Source organism: Pelophylax lessonae (genome assembly GCF_965119305.1).
Source record: "Pelophylax lessonae genome assembly, chromosome: 1".
Taxonomy (NCBI): Eukaryota; Metazoa; Chordata; class Amphibia; order Anura; family Ranidae; genus Pelophylax; species Pelophylax lessonae.
Window position 1 is genome coordinate 177,040,101 of NC_138768.1, and position 21,273 is coordinate 177,061,373.

General features: G+C 44.3%; 1 protein-coding gene across 1 annotated transcript in view; it reads left to right on the plus strand.

Moving 5' to 3' along the window:
* MAN2A1 (mannosidase alpha class 2A member 1) overlaps positions 1-21,273 on the plus strand; it is a 370,906-nt gene that overhangs the window by 302,271 nt on the left and 47,362 nt on the right. Inside the window, exons 16-17 of the mRNA XM_082259950.1 lie at positions 3,749-3,860; positions 15,401-15,534. Of these exons, the coding sequence (XP_082116076.1) occupies positions 3,749-3,860; positions 15,401-15,534 (246 nt within the window). The remainder of the gene's footprint in view (positions 1-3,748; positions 3,861-15,400; positions 15,535-21,273) is intronic.

Genomic DNA, 21,273 nt, shown 5'->3' on the forward strand with positions numbered 1-21,273 from the left:
CACAAAACACCTGTGTGGATCTGAGAGGCCTTTTTGCTGATTCATCCCTTATTCATTTATGCCACATATTTAACTCTAGGGGCTAAACCTACTCATTGATACTCACTGGGAACTAGCATTAAAGTGATTTATAAAGCTTTTTTTTTTTTTTTTATACTAACATGTTATACTTACCTGCTCTGTGCAGCAGTTTTGCACAGAGTGGTCCAGATCCTCTTCTTCTCGTGTCCCACGCCGGCGCTCCTGGCTCCTCCCTCCTGTGGGTGCACCCACAGCAACCAACTTGCTATAGGTGCATCCGGGCCGCTACTCTGTGTCCATTCACACAAGGAGCCGTGATTCGGCCCTGCCCCCTCCATCTCCTGATTTGGTTCATTGGCTTTGATTGATAGGGGGCTGCTGCAAACCAAAGGTTTTTACCTTCATGTATGGAGTGAATGAAGTTTAAAAACCTTTGTAGAGCCACCTTTTGCGGCAATCACAGCTCCAAGTCGCTTTGGATAAGTCTCTATAAGCTTGCCACATCTTACCGCTGGGATTTTTGCCATTCCTCCTTGCAAAACTGCTCCAGCTCCTTCAAGTTGGGATGGTTTGGGCTTGTGAACAGCAATCTTTAAGTCTGACCACAGATTTTCTTTTGGATTGAGGTCTGGGCTTTGACTAGGCCATTCCAACACATTTACATGTTTCCCCTTAAACCACTCACGTGTTGCTTTAGCAGAGTGTGTGGGGTCATTGTCCTGCTGGAAGGTGAACCTCCGTCCTAGCCTCAAATCACGCACGAAGTGGTACAGGTTTTGCTCAAGAATATCCCTGTATTTAGCACCATCCATCTTTCCCTCAACTCTGACCAGTTTCCCAGTCCCGGCTGCTGAAAAACATCCCCACAGCAAGATGCTGCCACCACCATGTTTCACTGTGGGGATGGTGTTCTTTGGGTGATGTGATGTGTTGGGTTTGCGACAGATGTAGCGGTTTCTTTGATGGCCGAAAAGTTCAATTTTAGTCTCATCAGACCATAGCACCTTCCTCCGTCTCCCACATGCCTTTTCGCAAATGCAAAACGTGCCATTTTGTTTTTTGCTGAAAGTAATGGCTTTCTTCTGGCCTCTCTAACCATAAAGCCCTTGTCCTATGTACAGATATTCCAGTCTCTGTTGTGGAACTCTGCAGCTCCTCCAGGGTTATCTTAGGTCTCTGTGCTGCCTCTCTGATTAATGACCTCCTTGCCCGGTCCGTGAGTTTTGGTGGGCGGCCATCTCTTGGCAGGTTTGCTGTTGTGCCATGTTCTTTCCATTTGGTTATGATAGATTTGTTGGTGCTCCTGGGGATCATCTAAGATTTGGATATTTTTTTATAACCTAACCCTGACTTGTATTTCTCAACAACATTGTCCCTTACTTGTTTGGAGAATTCCCTGGTCTTCATGGCAGTGTTTGGTTAGTGGTGCCTCTTGCTTAGGTGTTGCAGCCTCTGGGGCCTTTCAGAAAAGGTGTGTATATGTATTGAGTGATCATGTGACACTTAGATTGCACACAGGTGGACATTGTTTCACAAATTGTGACTTCTGAAGGTAATTGGTTGCGCCAGAGCTTTTTATGGGCTTTATAACAAAGGGGGTGAATACATACGCACATGCCAATTTTCTGTTTTCTATTTCTAAAAAAATAGTTTTATGTATATATTTTTCTCATTTCACTTCACCAACTTAGACTATTGTGTTCTGATCCCATCACATAAAATTCAGATTAACAAAACATTGAACTTAAGGCTGTAATGTAACAAAATAGGTAAAAAGTCAATACTTTTGCAAGGCACTGTATATATATATATATATATATATATATATATATATATATATATATATATAAAACATACACTCACCAGCCACTTTATTAGGTACAACTTGCAAGTGCCGGGGTAGACCCCTTTTGCCTTCAGAACTACCCTTATTCTTTGTGGGTTAGATTCAACAAGGTGTTGGAAATATTCCTCAGAGATGTTGGTCCATATTGACATGATAGCATCACACAGTTGCTGCAGATTTGCACATCCATGATGCGAATCTCCCGTTCTACCACATCCCAAAGGTGCTCTATTGGATTGAGATCTGGTGACTGAGGCCATGGGAATAAAGTGAACTCATTGTCATGCTCAAGAGACCAGTTTGAGATGATTTGAGTTTTGTGACATGGTGCATTATCCTGCTGGAAGTAGCCATCAGAAGATGGGTGCACTGTAGTCATAAATGGATGGACATGTTCAGCAACAATATTTAGGTAGGCTGTGATATTACAAAACATGCTCAATTGGTACTAAGGGTCCCAAAGTATGCCAAGACAATATCCCCCCCCCCCCCCCCCACGCCATTACTCCACCAACCTGAACCGTTGATACAAGGCAAGATGGACCCATGCTTTCATGTTTGTGCCAAATTCTGACCCTACCATATGAATGATGTCGCAGCTGAAATGGAGACGACTCAGACCAGGCAACGTTTTCCAATCTTCTATTGTCCAATTGTGGTGAGCCTGTGCGAGTTGTAGCCTCAGTTTCCTTGTTCTTAACTGGCAGGCACCCAGTATGGTCTTCTGCTGCTGTAGCCCAGGGTTCGTTGTGCGTTCAGAGATGATATTCTGACTACCTTAGTTGTAACAAGTGGTTATGTGAGTTACTGTTGCCTTTCTATCATCTCGAACCAGTCTGCCCATTCTCATCTGACAACAACAAGGCATTTTCGTCCACACAACTGCCGCTCACTGGATATTTTCTCTTTTTTGGACCTTTCTCCGTAAACCCTTGAGATGTTTATACGTCTAAATCCCAGTAGATCAACAGTTTTTGAAATACTCAGACAAGCCCGTCTGGCACCAACAAGCATGCCATGTTCAAAGTCACTTTCTTTCCTTTCTTCCCCATTCTGATGCTCGTTTCGAACTTCAAGTCGTCTTTACCTGATCTAGATGCCTAAATGTGTGTGTATATGTATATATAAGTATTGGGACACCTACCTTTAGACGCATATGAACTTTAATGGTATCCCTATCTTAGTCCGTAGGGTTCAATATTGAGTTTGCCCACCATTTGCAGCTATAACAGCTTCAACTCTTCTGGGAAGGCTGTCCACAAGGTTTAGGAGTGTGCCTATGGGAATGTTTGACCACTCATCACTGTCACCCCTGCAAATTTTTGGCGGCAGTGTGTACAGGTGCACATGAGATTATTTTCCAGTCTGGATAGAACTGATTGATCAAATTTCACTTCTCCATGCAAGCCTGTCTGCCTCTTTGAACAAAATTAAAACGATGGTCTCTATATTGCCTAGGCAACTCATGGTCCTATAATGGGTTGCATAATGCATACTGTTTGACCTCCCCCAGGCAGTGGAATAGGCCACAGGTTCATGAACCTGCATAATATCACTGTTTGTGTGAATTAAAAAAAAAAAAAAGATGAATGACGCTGCCTTGACCAGGGGGTACAGTAGTTGCTGGCTGGTTTGGACACCCTTTATCCTGTCGTATCTTAGCAGGCCACTAAGGAAAAATGTTAGTTACCAAGTTTGACAGATTACCTTAAGAAGGAAACTAAAAATATATACTTAAAATACTAAATGGACTTGTTTTTATCGTTGCATTGAGAAGAAAAAAGAAGGGTGTAGTAAATAAGCTACCACAGGACTTTTCTTCTATGCATGTTGATAAATGCAACCAAAGTTTTTATACATTTTTTTTTTTTTTTTTTTCAGCCGTATGTTTCTGATCCACCAGTTATAAGAGTCACTCATGGAAGTGTTTTCAGTGAAATTGTTTGTTTCTTCAACCACATAACGCACACAGTACGACTTTACAACATTCAGGGTAAGCATGTGTTGTTAAATTCCAGTATCTGAGCATATTTACTAGTGTTATCTGCAACATTTACTTTTAATTCTTTGCACTGAAATTCAAGGAAGGACCAGCTGTGTGAAAATAAACTTTAAAGTGGTAATGTAATTTTGTACAAATAGAAATGTATATCCATCATACACAAAGAAAAAAAATAAACTCCAATTAAGGGTGGAGTTGCCAGTTCTATTGATAGGGCACACATTCTGATACCTTTCACACTCAGTGTTGGAGCTTGCACTAGGTTCACAACCATCTCCTCTTACTATTCATGATAGTGTTTGAGCCTGGTGATTGGCTACTCCCAAAGCAAACATTGCATTCTGGGATGAAGGGCAGAGGATCACATGCTCCGAAATACCTAATAAATTTAATTGTAAGGACTCCTACAGCTTGAATGTAGCATCATAGGAGCACAGGTAAGGAGGTGCATATCTGTGGAGGGAGGGGCCCGATCAAGAGAAATTGTCACTTTGCCCCAATAATTGGAGTTTCTCATTTCTTCTTTGTGTATAATGGATATGCACTCTTTATTTGTACACCTTGCTAGGTAAACATTAAAATGCAACTCCGAGCCAAAATGTTTTTCCTAGTTTTGAATGTAGTGGAAACGGACAGGCTCCTTGTGACTCCTTTATGGTTGATATACTGTATGCTACTGTTTTGGCCTTTGACTGTACCCAAATTGGGTTTCCCTTTAGAAGGGAGGTCCAGTGCTGGAGAGACAGCCCGACAGCTCTGAGCTTCAAATTGTTGATTGCTAGTTTGGCTTATTCCCCTGGACTTTCAAGATTTGAAAGATTCCTCCTCAACCTGACACATTTATATCTGTTAGAAGAACCTTCCTATTGTAGAGAAAGGAGGATTTGGCTACTGTTAAGCTGGCCATAGATGGTTTAAATCTCGGCCAGTTCAGCATTGATTGGATTTGAACCATCTATGGGCAGTCTAAATGTACACAAGTTGATCCATCGATTGACTTGGGTACAACCAGCGTGTTGGATTTTTAGCATGTGATTATTGCCAGCAGCTATAGCCTCTAACAATAATCACTGTGTTCACCCAGCAGTGACCGCTTCCTGCCCAGGGTCCTACTCTGACCCTGGGCAGGAGTCGGACCAAGGAGTTTGCCTTGAAGGAAGCATACCAGATGCTCTTGTGAACCCAAACTTGCTGTCCAATTATTTCTGTGGTCCATATCACAGAAATGGACAACTGGCAGGCGGATTATCTCAGCCAACACCATTTAGACCAAATGGGATGGTCTTTTATTCCAGATGTGTTGGATCTGACCTGCCAAAAATGGGGCGTTCTGGCTATGGACATTTTAGCCTCCAGATACAAAAGCAAACTACCTCTGTATCAAGAATCTGGAATCTTCCAGCTGTGACCTCGGATACCCTGTTTATCCCCTGGCCTCAGTTCAAGCTACTCTATGCCTTCCCCCTAGAGCAGATCGGAAGACGGTGATTCATTTGGCACTGAACTAACCTAACTTAGCCTGTTTCACAGACATACTCAGACTTCTTGCAGAAGACCCATGGCCTCTTCCAAACAGGCCAGATCTGCTATCTCAAAATCATCTATATCACTCCGTTTCACAGTCTCTGGTTTTAGTGACACAGCTGTTTAAACCCAGGTCCCCTAACAGAGGGGTTTCTGAGTATGTTATTCATACTTTGCAAAAAAGGAAAAGCTACTTACAGGAAGATTTGTTATACCTGGAAATCTTACTTTGCCTGGTGTGAGTGCAGTCAATTTAATCAAATAGATTACGCTGTTACTTGCATTCTGGCCTTCCTGCAGACAGGTCTTCAGAGTCGAGAGCTTTACACCCTGGGGCAAGTTCCAGCCATTTTAGTTTTTTCCATAATCTTTTAGCATCTAATTTTCTCAAAAACCTTTATTCAACATGTTTCTTGTATCCGACTCCCCTTTGCAGTACCCTATGTAATATGATTGCACACATTCCTGTAGCATTTAATCACTTGGTGTATAAAACAGATTGCGTATTGCCCAAAGATAATATTGCACATATTTGCAATTTGCACAAAAACACTAGTCCACCCTCTTTTCTTTGGGTTTTTTTTTTTCCCTACCAATCTGACTATTTTGTGGAACTGATTGATCAAAATGAGGGCAGCTAAAACAGACTATGAGAGGCACAAAGCAGAGGAGAGTAAAAAAAGAAAAAAATCCCACATTTTTTTAAAAATATATTAATTGTAAGGAAGCAAGGTCAGAGCATATAGGTCCCATAAAAGAGGATCAAGGAAGTTGCTAACAAATGACAAGGAGAAGGCAACAGTTCTAAATGTTGTGTTATCCTCCGTTTCTACAAGTACAAAGTAAATGGAGGGGTATAGTACCCAACAATGGATTATTAGTAATGCATCACAGAAAGTACCTTTGTGGCTAACAGAATCCAATGCACAAAAGAGACTTGAAAAACTGAATGCAAATAAATCACCAGGACCAGATGGCTTTCACCCGAATGTCCTGTCCAAAGGCCTGTGAATGTGCTGTATCTGGATTTTGCAAAAGCATTTGATACAGTTCCCCATAAATGCTCAATTCAGAAATGAAGGTCTGTTGGCTTAGACCATGGGTATATACCTGGATAAAAGACTGGTTGTAGGGACAAGACCAATGGGTAGAGATAGTGTGTACTCCTAATTGTCTGAAGTGGTAAGTGTGGTACCTCTGTCATGGGACCAATTCTGTTTAATAAAAAATAAAATAAAATGATATAAAGGTTGGTATAAATCGCTCAATTTCAGTATTTGCTGACAAGGCAAAGCTAAACAGGGCAGGTAGTCCTCAATAAAATAATAGGATGAGCAAATGTAAAATTAATGTACTTGGGGGCCAAAACATGAATTTAAGTTACTTTCTAGTGGGAGAACCTTTCGGGGGAATTCATGATGGAAAAAGATCTGGGGGTCCTAGCAGATCACAGGCTCAGCAATGCCATGCACGGTCAAGCAAAGCAAGCCGAATATTTGCATGCCTTTAAAAAGATTTTTACTCAAGGGCTAAAATATATGCTGTCCAATTTTGGTCATCAATCTCTAGGAACAAAGTGCTAGACCTGGACAGAGTCCAGAGAAGGGGTAGAAAGGGAATAATGGGAATGGAGGGCAGTTACAAGGAGCGACTACAAGCATTAAACATATTCTTCCTGGAGAAGATGCTTGAAAGAGATTTGCTAGTGATATACAAATACCTCAATGGTAAATCTAGCCTAGTGAGGAAACTGTTTGTTTCAGGGAGCTTAAGCAGGCACACGGCCACTCAATGAAATTGGAGGAGAAAGCAGTTCAACCTTAAACTGTGTAGGGGGTTCTTTACTGTTAGAGCAGTAAGGATGTGGACAACCCTTCCACAATCAGAGGGGTCACAGGGAAGTGTCGATAATTAAAAAAAAAAAAAACATAGATGGGCACCTTTGCTAACACAATATATATGACTCTGGGAAGTGTTATGGACATACATTTGCACACACAAGTTGAACTAGATGGGCTGGTGTGTTTTTTTTTTTTTTAACCTAACTATAAATTTCTATCGAATAGAAAAATCACAAAAAGGAAAGGATATTGTGGACTTTTACTGGTGCATAAGGACAGGAAGCTAAAATATCTTTGACAAACTTTATTAACACACATTTAATAAAAAAAAAAAAAATGTATGCATTACTTTAAAAATGATACAAGAAACAATCCCCATTTTGATTTCAAGGGCTCACCATGGACTTGTCAATGTCACATGTAGTATGTGGGGGTGGGGTGCTCATCCATCTTGTTGCTGCTGCACGTGCTTCGTGGAAAAACCTGCTTCCTCAGGAGGACTCGAAGGTATAATAGTTACGTCAATTCTCCCAAACAAGAGGGGGGCATCCAGCACTAAGGGCCCCCCAGTGGGACAAGCGCAAAGGCTTTCCACAGAACTGACTATATATAGACATTAGATATAACAAAAACTATCAAGAACAAGAAGCAAGGATGCCAAGCATGTGTCATTCAAGGGCTTTTTTGTATTTTAGTGGTAGTCTGTGTACTTTGAAGAATTCCTCAAATAATTTGCTTAGAAACTTGTTCCAAATTAAAAAAACCTACCGTATTTTCCGGCGTATAAGACGACTTTTTACCCCAGGAAAATCTTCTCAAAAGTCGGGGGTCGTCTTATACGCCGAGTATACTATTTTCAAGGTACCTTCAAGAGAGATGCCCAGGAGATTGCAGCGATGCAGGGACTTTTTCTTCTGTTTCGGGCGCATGTACATTATCGGCGCCACGCCGCATGTTCAGGAAGTTCTGGATACCGTAGCTGCTCTCTGGCGGCGGAGTGATCTGACTGTCATGAACTCTATTGCTCAGGCGACGGGACTACGGTATGTGGAGGTGACTCGCAGGGAGCAGGAGATTTAAAACGAATCCCGATGGCGGCGGGTAGCATGGCACTGGCAGCACACAGTGAGTAGGGACTATAATTGCATATTGTAATGTCTTAAGTACCGCACTGTAAAATCCTCAAAGTGCCTTATGATGATTTAGCATTAGGATTTTCAGTCACACAGCGCACTAGCTGCTGCATTACTCTGTCACAGTGTGCTACAAGGCTTTCGGGTGCTAACTTTGTTAATTTATAGCTGTACTGTAATGATAGACTATAAAACAGTTTAGCAATAACAAAATCGGTACCCAAAAGCTATGTGGCACACTGTGACAGAGCCATGCAGCACCTAGTGTGCTGTTTGAATGGTTATCTCACTTTCTTACAGTACCTTGGAGACATACGAGAGATCTGAGAAAATGTTTTTCAATGGTGTTGCCTTGCTTCGGAAGGGGGGTAGTCTTATATAGCGAGTATATCCCAAAAGCAATATTTTAACTTGAAAAGTAGGGGGTCGTCTTATACGCCGGAAAATACGGTACTTAGTCTTGATTAATAAACTTGGTATCTCCCCATACTGGGTCTATATGATGCCTCACCTGGAATGTCTTCCCCAGTCCTTTCTGCCTCTGCGCTTGCTCTTTGGGGGTCCTTAGTGCTGGATGCCCCCTCCTTAGTTAGGAGAGTTGGATGAGTGGATTCTCCATCTTTACTAATATTTTTCCTTGAAGTCTTCCTGAGAGTTTTTTTTTCCTGCAAAATGTGTAGAAGCGGCTCAAAGTAGATGAGGAGCACACACACACTATAGGTGACATTGACAAGTGCGAAAAAGAAGGGGCGCACCATCCAAGCAAATTACCTTTATACACCATTTTTTGATAGGATAAAAGCAAACAAAATACTCACAGACCAATGTATAAACAAGCTTTATATATTGGCCCCTGTTCTTCAGAGCCCAAATAATTTTGACTGTGAAGAAGAGGGGACGCCCCTTAAAACATGTTCACTTTTGTAGACTTGTGTGGCTTCTTCCCATAACAAGATGTTTGTTCAGTGATTCTGGTATTCTTGTTCCTGGATTGTATTACCAAGCCTGTCTGTATATTGGGGAGGTAATTTGGCGCTGCCAGATGTAATCACACAATAAGTAAAGGGAAATAAATAGGGTGTAGTATGTCGTATAAATATAATGAACCAATATTTAAAAACTAGTATTGGTGCAATGCACAAATGCCCAATAATAAATATTAATAAATAAATCAAAATTATGAATTAATATAGTGAATAGGTGCAAATGTGGTGGCAGTGACCTTATAAATAAATAAGTATATCATATAAATATAATAGACCAATATTCAGAAAGCCAGTATATGGTACAATGCACAAATGACCAATAATAAATATTAATAATAAATAATTATGCAGTAATGAATAAGTGCAAATTTGTTACAGTGACCTTATAGGTATAAGTAACTCCTAGTATGGAAAATGTGACCAAAAAGGTGAATAATAAATAAACCAATTGGTAAACAAATGGAAAAAATAGTGAACTAGAATGCACGTGAAAACTAGCCAATATGCTAGATGTGACCAATTACAGTGATCTCAGGAGGGGTAATATATAAATAAGTGAAAAAAGGTGAATAAGTAAAATTGAGATATTGGGCTGTATGTTCTAAAACTTCAATACAGATTGGTAAAAAATGTTTCAAATATAAAAAGACAACCTATAAAAAGTCCATAAATAAGTCAATAAAATCCAAGGAGAATGGAGAAAAGAGGTGAGTTCACGAAGTGATCTGAAGAACCTGGGTGCTGGGTGAGGAAATCAGTGCTCCCCTCATCACTTCCCGCACTCACCAGAGGGCGACACCCCTACAGGGGTAACCAGCCTTTCAAGTATTTCGGATGAGCCCCTCAATCAGCTGACCGGATCGCGTAGGCCTAGGGCTGCATCTGGCCCAAAGGTAATGGCATAGGGTTGTGCCGGGACTAGGCGTTTAAATTCCGGGCCCCATGTCCCAGGTGCACGGGCCAGTACCTCCGTCAGGGCCGGACGGTCCTTCTGACACACTGGTGTCAAGGAGGTCTGTCTAACCAGGGTACCCTTGGGTTGGTCAGTCACAGGTTCAGCTGAGCCACTATCGTCGCACCCCAGCATCCACCTGTGGCCAGCTGTACCCAGGAATGACGTACCCAAAGTGGTGGTGTGAGGAGTAGGCCAGGTCCTGGTATCCTCAGTTCCAGATCTCTGGGTGCCTACTCCTCCCTGCTTTTCCCAGTACAAAACCGCTGTCAGGTCCATCTGACAGTTACTATGCAGAACTTTCAAACTAGGCCGTGCCAAAACGTTTGGGACTGTGGGCAAGAGCTCTGGGTGTTCCACCCAGACAGGGCCAAACACTACCAGGCCCCTAAAGCAGGCCACTGCACCAGGTTCGACCTCTCCCCGTGGATCACACGTGACCCTTAGGGAGATGTCTGATGCGTTCCCAACCCCATCTAGCATTGCCGTAGACGCAGTTAAGCCACATGGGGTGGGGAAGGCTGGCTCATGCTGGGCCTTCCAGGTTAGAAGGTTTGGTCCACGCCCCCTGCTCAGGTTCAAGGTGGTTCGACAGCGGGCACCAGCCAGCTGCTTTGACTCCTCATGGTTCCTAGGCATGGGGTAGGCCACAATCGCAGGGCTGACGTTCAGCCTGCTAAAGGCTCCGCAAAGCCTTCTCTCGGTCTCCTGTTCCCCATCGGCCTGCACCTCCTGTGAGACAGATATGGGGGGAGCAGACACCCAGGCGCCCATCTCGTGGACGTCAGGGTGTGTCCTCCCAGGGTCTCCAATATCTCTGACGCGGCATACGGTAAGCACCACCAGCAGCATAGATACCTGGAGGAAGGAGGAGGGCTCCAGCTGAAGGCCCAAACCCACTCCCTGAGTGTCAGCTACCGCTAACAGGACACCTGTCTTTCCCAGTTCAGGGGTACTAACTCTGCCCCTGGCATGTGCTGGGCTAGGATGCTGTGTGAGGATCAGGTCAAGCCACAAACCCTGGTGTTCCACCCCAGGCCCGGCCCGCCTGATCTCACAGGGATCCTTACAAAACAGATCTTGTGACACCTTCAATACATGTCTGGGAGGTTGACTGGACACAATGAACAGCTGTTTAACCCCTTCAGTCTCCAGGCCTCCTGCCTGTTGTCCTGTCAACCCTATCTGCCCATTGTTCCAGTCAAGCTGTTTACTCCTCACAGCAGGGGACCTTTTAGCTCCAGTCCTAAGTGATCGGATAGTCTGGTCGATCCGCAGTGCTGTCTGACAGGCAGTAGTATAAGTCCCAGCCAGCTGTCCTGTGGCGAACAAAGACAGCTGCTGAGGCCTAACAGAGGTGGAGTCCACTGGGTCAGAACAAGAAAAGGACATAGAGACCTCCTCCTGCTGCTCTGCGACCAGGGCCTGCATCTCCACTGCCTGTGCTGCACTACGAGGGACCACCAACATTGACAAAACATCTTTAGCATTATCATCATTTCCATCAACATTATCAGCAACATCATTTCCAGCATTATTAGCATCAACATGATCATCAACATTTTCATCATCACTAATATCATCAACAACATTATTTGCATCATCATTAGCCTAATCATCAACATTACTACAGCATACCCCTGGTAACTTCACAGGCAAGGGGGCCTCCTTTCCTTCAAAAGATGGAGGACTTGGGACTTCAACACCACTCCACCCCTTCCTCCCCCCCCCCCCCTCTGTCCATCCAAAGGTTGCCCAGACATTAACCCAATATCTGCACACAGTACCTTGTCAAGTCCAGAGAGTTCAGTTGAGGCATCCAGGATGCTCTTAACAGGGGTGTAGTACGAAACAGGGATACCTAGGTCGGCACCCAACAAAACATCTGTGGGGATTTGCTCAGAGACTCCCACCTCCCTTATCCCACTTCCAGCACCCCAATCAAGGAAAACACGGGCACGGGGTACCTGTGAGCGGGTCCCCCAAACTCCAGTGAGGGTAAAAAACTTTTCAGGGACCATGTCCCTTCTTCTTATCACTTCTGGTTTGACCAGGATGACTTCAGCTCCTGTGTCCCGGAAACCAGTGACATTCCGGTTGCCCACGGTGATGGGCTGCAAGTTGGCGGGGGTCACCCGGGATTTCCTGCGGACAAACAGCACGGAGGAAGAGTTGCTGGCCGGCTGACCAGGTGATGTCATCTGCTTCTGCTCAGGGCACCGTGTCCTGAGATGTCACGCATCTGCGGGTGTCAGTTGTAGGTAAGGTGACACCAGGAACTGCAGGGGCTGGTTGCTGGGGATTTGACTCCTAGGTGCAGGAGGTGTTTTCATGTGCGATTTTCCTCCTTTCGTGCCATACAGAGGAGTCTTGCGATGGTCAGATACCCGAGTGTGGATGTAGGTATCTGCCAGTTCTGCTGCTGCTTGGGCAGAGGCTGGCTTTCGTTCCAGCACAAACTGTCTGACGTCTGTAGGACAGATGTGCAACAATTGATCTCCAATCATGAGTTCTTCCAGGGACTCAAACGTAATGGCCTTCAAGCCCTTAGTCCACTGACGGAACATGGTGCGTAAGCGGCTTACCACATCCATATGAGTCCCCAGGTCCCTTTTGCAGGGACCTAAATCGCTTCCGGTACACTTCCGAGGTTAACTGGTACTTTTGGGTGATTGCAGCCTTGATGGCCTCATAATCACCATCCTGTTCCATTGGCAATTCGACGTAAGCGTCCAGGGCCTTGCCTCGCAGCCCTTGCGTCAGGTACCAGGCCCATTGTGCTTGGGGCAGCTGGTACTTATGGCAAGTCTTTTCAAACGACAGCAGGTACACATCAATGTCACTGTCCTTTTCCATGACTGGACATTTGGCTGCCGGGCTCACAAGCAAAGAGGTGTCCCTGTGCTCTAGGGATCCGAGGTTCTGAGACTTCAGGGGCTTTGGCAGGAGCTTAGCCATCTCCAGTTCATGCCGACGATTAGCCTCCCTCTCCCTCTCAGCAGCCTCTCTCTCAGCCGCCGCCCGGCATTCCTCTCTCTCCGCCGCAGCCTGGTGCTCCTCTCTCTCAGCCTGGCGTTCTAGAAACTGCAGGTATGCCATAGGATCTCCTTAACACGTTGCAGCGTTTCCTGCATTAGAGGAGAGTCTATGCTGGTTGCAGACAAGCTGGGTCTGCTCATGCTGTGGAGTGGAGGTGACATCCAGTGGTATTCCAGTGTCCGTCTCTGCTGGCCCATCCTGCGCGGCCGTGCCTGAAGCACTGGGCTCTGAAGAAACGGAAGCCTCTTCTTCTGGATCCGCCAGATTTTGGCTTGCCCGGATATCATACTCCTGCAGGGCATGAATCATTACTTCACGAGATTTGCCACTGACGTCAAGTCCTTTTGATGTGCACTCCGTAGTAAGTTCATTTTTGTTCATTTTCTTATAGTCCGATAAACCAGGCATGTTTGCAAGCAGAAAAGATAGAACAGAAAGCAAGGATAGGAAAGAGCTGTAGAAAGTAGAGATAGCGGTGTGTCTTTTCAAAAAACAAAAAAATATGCACCAGTTTGTCTCTAAGGACTGCTTTCCACAACCGTTACAATCCTTCAGTGCAGAGCTAATTCCTAACAGTGCACTGAATGCTCTTAAATGCAAGACTATCCCACGTACGCTGCCAGCCAATATGTGGCGGGTATCAGACCCCTGGCCTTCTCATCCACCTCATGACCAAAGACCAAGCAATCTCACACCCTGCTGTCACTTGCGTAACAATGCCACTCTCAGCTGCACCCAGCACACAGATTGACCAGCTTGCGGGACCACAATCTAGATGCCAGCAGACTGAGAGCGATTGTCACCGGGCTAATTAAACAATTAACCCTTTCTCTGCCACCACCTCTACATTATATTGAGGCTAGAGGACGCTCGGGATTTTACAAATGTCAATTATGACGTTAGAATAACCGTCTGTAACACACACTGTCACCTCCGACAAGAATGTTTCAGATAGGTTAGCCTAAACAGTAGCGCGTTTTCAGGAGACAGCTTTTGGGTCAAGTAGCGTTTAAGAGCTTAGAGACAGTTAACACTTTTCAAAACTTTTTCTCTGACCCTCCAGGGGGTGTCACCAGAAGTACTTATCCAATAGGCTCTGAGTCTATAAACTGCTAAGAGACTTCCCAGTTTGACAGATTAATAAAAGCACTCGTATCTTGAGATATGAAACGGTTACATGCTTGAATTATATTTTATGGTCCGGTTTTGAATGTCCTAGCTTTAGACACTAAACATGGGTTATCTCGAAATAACCTCTGACCTGTAAGGCATCTGATCGCTAGCTTGTCTCCCCTAGACATGAGGGTGTTCATGTTTGATATTAATTTGATTGGTATTTTATGTGGCACCCAAACATCTACTTTCTAGAGACATATCTTGCTTGGGTATAAAGTTAGGAAGTTTTGTGGTTAACTGTGTCATTTTAGAATGACCTAGGAGCCATATGCTGTGTTCAGATTACCAATTAACTCTAGAGCACGAGGAGACGGAATGTCTGTGCGGTCAATCTGCTTAAGTATATTAAAGGTGTGAAAAATGTCAGCTGTGCAGGAACCTGGCATTCAGTGACCCAGGGGGGTCATTACACTGCCAAAAGGCTGGGGGGATGAGGCTGGTAAGAATAACCATTTTCAACACTGTCCACTAAGCTCGCAACACAATATGGATGCTTGCGACAGCTTTTGGACGAAATGGCGGCCTGACAAACTAGGGTGCCAACGCACGATACCATTACATATGTATCCAAGGGCCTCAGCCTGGAAGCCATTTAGCAGCAATATACATCCCCCTATGAGTTGGCAAGTCAATACCAAAGGGTTCTTTAGATTCTGCACTTCTTTAGGGCCTAAATTAGCCTGGTGACACATGCAGTCAAGATTTCAAGAGAATAGTAGGAAATCTGGGGCACATTTGAGGTCTCCAAAATCTAACCAGATATCTATCGCTGATCTTTGGACAGAATTAGAGTTGAAAATAAGGGGAAATTTGGGGTTATCTTAATTAAAATGCCCACTACATCTGTAGATTACCAGATCAGATATGTTTATTTTCACAGGATTTGAAGGCCAGTCTCCAGAAATAACAAATATTGTGGACATTCGAGGAGAATCAAATCGTGAAATTGTCATGAGAATATCCTCAGACGTAAACAGCCAAAATCGGTTTTACTCTGATCTAAATGGATACCAGGTATGTTACACTAAAATATACACATTACATTATTATAAGGGAATGTCTTTTAAAACACAACAAATAATCAGTTAAGCGGTTAAGTTCAATTAATATATTGTTTTCTTATGTTTCTACATAATTAGTTTATTCAGGTTTTCTTAAGAGATTTTTTTGAGGAATTCAGTTTTTTTCTTTTGTAGTAATAGGCAGACATGTCTTAAAGAGGTTGTACACCAAGAAATTTTTTTTTTATCTTCTTTACAACCTGAAAGAGAAACCCATAATGAGCTAGTATGCATCGCATACTAGCTCATTATGAAATACTTACCTTAGAACGAGCCCCCGCCGTGCCGTCCGCTTACCTGTATGACGGGCGACATGTATAGTCGCCCGTCTTCCGGGATCGCGGCATCCGGCCATCTGATTGGCCGGAGCCGCGGTGACGTCACTCCCGCGCACGCGCGCGGGAGCCGACGGTCACGGCACGGGGCTCTGAAGGAACGGCACGATCTGCCGTTCCTTCAGAGCGCATGCGCCAGTGACGTCACTGGCTGCATTAAAGGTAAATATCTCCTAAACGGTACATGTTTAGGAGATATTTACAGTACCTATAGGTAAGCCTTAATATAGGCTTACCTATAGGTACAACTTCCTGAGGAGGGTTTACTTCCTCTTTAACATTCTGGAGCAATCTGAATGTCAAAGTAATTTATAAACAACAATCAAACTTATAGGCGTATTAAAGAATTTCGCTAAAGTACATTTCAGTATATAAAAGTGTCGCCTAACTACATTAAAGTTTTGGAAAATCTGCAGTGGTTCCTATGAAAACAAACATACAGCATAACATTTTTTTTTTCCAGGTACTGTGCTTAAATCAGCCCCTGTGACACATATACCAGTGTTGGACACATTGATACTGTTGTGCTTTTTTTTATTTGTGTGCTTCGTGCTTTGAAATTAATGGGAAACACATGGCAACACATGGAAGTGGGCTTTCAATACGTGTCTTAACGCATGCAATGAGTTTTTAAGTGTGTCGTGATATTCTTTGATGCGTGATGACCTGCATTTTAACATGCGTTAACTTGAATTTGTATGCATGGACCATACACCATAAAAAGCAAGGTCTGCTGTTTACATTTGGCCCCTTCCCCTTTGCATTACCACCAAAAAAATAGGAAAAAGTGTCTGGAAGAGGATAAAAATGTTATAGTATGCATAGTTGATGTCCTTTTTTTTTTTCAGCAAAATCTCACTGAGCAGGTGCTCCCTACACTATGTAAAAGCATTATCTCACGAGATTTGAAGTACTCTCTGTTCGGCCTGGTTCACACCTACTGCAGGTTGGTTGATGCCTTTTTCTTGGTGTGTTTTGGGTTTTTCTCACGTATTTTTGATGCATTTTGTCTTTTTGGGAGGCATCTGTTGTCATGCAGGAGAAATAAGCAAATTAATGAAAACTCAACAGACATGCATCAAAAACACAATGCTTGCATTTTTTTATGCGACCAGATCGGGCCCCAAATTTAGGCCGCAGCTTTGTGGCCTACTCGAGGCTGGCTGTCGGAGCTGCTGACCCAGGGTGATAGAGCAGCGGATTAGCGACCCCCTTCACCCACCTCCCCTTCAGGGGGGTGGACATATGGACTACCTGGTGCCACCCCCTGAACAGGGGGGCGTAGTGGGGGCATTGTTGTGTGGGGGTACTCTGTCTGCATCACGGCGGGCCCCCTCTTCCCCTTTATAGGGGGCTATGTTTTATGTCATTCATGGTGGGCGACCCTTTGGTCTAATAGGGGTCTTTTTGTGGAACTTTAGCTGGCGTATCCTTGCTGGACTGCAGTCAGCGACCTCCCCTGCTTGTTATATTCTCAGGGGGAGCTTAGCATATAGCGACTCTACTCGGCTGCGTCCACGCACTTCGGGTGCTCTGCGGTGAGGACGATTCCTTTTTTACTGCACATGCAAGGGCGCTAGTGAATGCACTGATTGTATCGGTGCAGAAAATTGTAACATGGGGGGTGCCGGTCCCCTCGGGGCCCACAGATCCCCTAAAAGCGGCAAAGGTACTCTTTTTTTTCCCGCCCAATGTGACAATATTGTCGCGAGTCAGTGGAGTTCTAAACGCAATAAAAAGCTGGTCTGTGGACCAGACTTCTAAAATGGCTCGATCAGATCTCCCCTTTACAGGAGACCGCCCGATCTTTGTTGGATAAACTGATCAAAGGGCTCACAGGTGGGAAGAGTACTCTTACTCTATCCGCTAAGGGCAAGTCACTGCGTAATAGACAAAGCCCTTTTTTTGCAGCACACAGGCGGCCCTTTTGTGCCTTCGGCACACTCAGTTCTGGTGGGCGATCTGTCAATCACTGTATGGACTCTGCAAGAGTTTGGTTGGACCATCAATTTCAGAAAATCTGCTCTGGTCCCAGCCTCCAAAAAGGTTTATCCGGGACTGACTCTGGACTCTAGCCTCTGCAAGGGTATTTCTTCCCCGAAAAAGCTGCAAAAGTTGCAGAGGGCGATTCGGTTACGGTTATCCAGCACTCTGTCCTTGTGGACTTTCATGCGAGCGCTATGCTCGATGGTGTCTACCTTCAGGGTGGTTCTGTTTTCTCAGTTTCACACGAAACCTCTGCAATGAGGAACAAGGATCCACAATCTTTGGACAATCTGATTCGGTTGAGTCAAAACGCAAGCAGTGCTCCTCTGTGGTGGCTTTGTTCCTTGGCCCTGCGTCAGGCAAGTCCTTCCATTGCATTGGACTGTGGCATCCACGGATGCCAGCCTGTCCGGCTGGGGGGGGGGGGGGGGGAGTACTGAAAGAGTCCAGACTTCAGATCAATATTCTGGAACTAAGAGCAATAAAGCTTTGCCTGAGTCACTAGACAAATCATCTGCAGGGTTGTCCAGTTCAGATTCATTCGGACAAAGCCACGGCCGTGGTTTACGTCAATCATAAAGAGGGCACCAAGAGTGTCCTGGCGGCCCAGGACGTGGCCAAGATCTTAATATGGGCAGAAAATTTTGTTCCGTGCATGTACCCAGAGTGAACAACTGTCTGGCGAATTACTTGAGTCGTTAGGTGTTGGATCAGGGGGAATGGTCGCTGCACCTGAAGGTGTTTCATCCGTTGTGTGTCTGGTGGGGGACACCCAATGTAGACCTTTAGTTTCTCAGCTCAACGAGAAGGTGCAGAGATTTGTAGCCAGGTCTCGGGATCCTCTAGCCAACGCCAAAGATGCACTGGTGGCTCCTTGGGGTCAGCATTGGTTGATCTATGCATTACCTCCGCTGAAACTTCTGCCAAGGCTTCTGCACAGAATAGGGCTGGAAGAGATTCCTGTCATTCTGGTGGACCCAGACTGGCCTCGCCAGTCTTGGTACACAGAACTGGTAGGGTTGGTCACCGATGCTTCTTGGAGACTTCCTCTCAGGGAAGATCTGTTGTCTCAAGGGCCGATCTTCCATCCTGCTTTACAGTCACTGGCTTTAATGGCATGGCAGTTGAAAGCCAGGTATTGAAGGGTAGGGGTCTTTCTGACTCAGTGATTCCTACACTGTTGAAGGCTAGAAAATCTACCTCCAGGAAGGTTTATTATCGTGGAAATCGTACATTTCATGGTGTAACTTGATTAAGGTGCATCCACGCTCATTTTCAGTGGCTTAAGATATTGGCTTTCCTCCAAAGAGAGGTTCAGCAGCTGTTGGCCTTTGGTGCTATTAAAGGCCAGGTGTCGGCTTTGTTTTTTTTATTTCAACGCCCTTTAGCTACGCATTCTTTGATTCGCACTTTTATCCAAGGAGTTTGTCATGTGGCTCCTCCGATACGGTCCCCATTACCTCCGTGGGATCCTAACTTAATACTGTCTATTCTTCTTCAAAAACTTCCTTTTTAAAACTTCAAGAGATTCCTCTGCTTACACTGTCACAGAAGTTTGCCTTTTTGGTGGCTATTACCTCTGCCCGCAGAGTGTCTGAATTGGAGGCGCTGTCCTGCTGTTCACCTTCTCTGGTGGTCCATAAAGATTAGGTGGTAATCGACCTAATCAGTCGTTTCTTCCTAAGGTGGTTTCTGATTTCCATTTAATGAAGACATTGTGCTGCCTTCACTCTGTCCTAAGCCCAAGCATCCCAAGGAAATTGTCTTGCATTCTTTGGCTATGGATCAGGCAGTTAAGGTTTGCCTGGTGGTTACTGAGTCTTTCAGGAAATCTGACTTTTTGTCATCACAGAAAGACCTCGAAAGGGATTGGCTGCCTTTACTGCGACCATATCCAGATGGATTAGGCAGACGTTGGTACAGGCTTATCTCTTAAGGGCCAGGTTCCACCTTTTCCCTGTGAAGGCGCATTCTGCTAGGGCACTGGGTGTCTCTTGGGCCTTTCGCCATCAGGCATCAGTGATACATGTTTGCAAGGCGGCATCCTGGTCATCTGTGCACACGTTCACTAAATTCTACAAAGTGGATGTGTTGGCATCCTCGGATGCATCTTTTGACCGCAAGGTTTTGCAGGCTGCTATTTTTAAAAGAGCAATTGTTCTCTTTGAGGGTGTATGTTCCTAGGTTTGCTCCAGTTGCTCCTGGTTGAGCTCCATGTTACCTGGTTAGCTAAGTTTAGCCTTTGGGGGAATTACGTTCTTTCTCTGCGTTGTTTTCCCACCCCTCATGCAAATACTGCTTTGGTATGTCCCAATGGTTAAGAAGAATATGGAGCTGTGTCTGTCAATGAACGCTAGAGAAAACTGGATTTTTGACTTACCGTAAAATCCTTTTCTTTGAAGTTCCTTGACAGACACAGTACCCGCCCCTCTATCTCTAGTGGGCTGGGGTTTTTTACTTCAGACACTGCTTGCAACAAAACTAAATCCTATAGCATTGAGAGTGAGTGGGTGCATGCCTTCAGGGACTGCCCCATAGGCGTGGTAATGTTTTTTTTCTGCCTAGTGTCCCACTCCTGTAGGGGGCAGCATAACCCAATGGTTAAGAATATATGGAGCTGAGTCTGTCAATGAACTTCAGAGAAAAGGATTTTACGGTAAGTCAAAAATCCATTTTTTTTTTTCCTTAAACAAATTTTTTTTGCTTTTAGACCCCCAGATCTCTCCAAAAAGAGGACCTGTCAAGCTGTATTATCGCAAGAGATATTTACATTCCTTGTGATAGCAATAAAAGTGATAAAAGAAATGTAAAGGGACAGTGTAGAAATTAAATAAAATGTAATCTAAAAAAAAAAAATTTTAAGCGATCCTGGCTCGCTCGCAGTAATGAACGTAGGTCTTGCGCACATATATAAACTGTCGCTCCCAGGGACTAATACGATCAATAGATGCTGAAAAGGCATTTGACAGAGTAGGCTGGGAATTTATGAATAAAAGCTTGGAGGAATTGGGGATTGGAGTAAAAATTATGGCCTGGATATAAACACTGTATAGCCACATATATAAACTGTGTTTGAACCACACGTGAGGTATCGCCATGAACGTCTAAACGAGAGCAATAAGTCTAGCACTAGATCTCTCCTCTGTAACTCTAAACTGGTAACCTGTAGAAATGTTAAATCGTTGCCTATGAAGATTAAGTACTGTAGTTTAGTGCCTTTCCACGAGCACACAATTTTAAAGCATGACATGGTTTGGTATGTATTTACTTGGCATAACATCTTTCAACAATTTTAAACAAAATTGGGGGATATGTTTTTATATATATATGTATGTGTGTGTATATATCTATATGTATGTATATATAATATA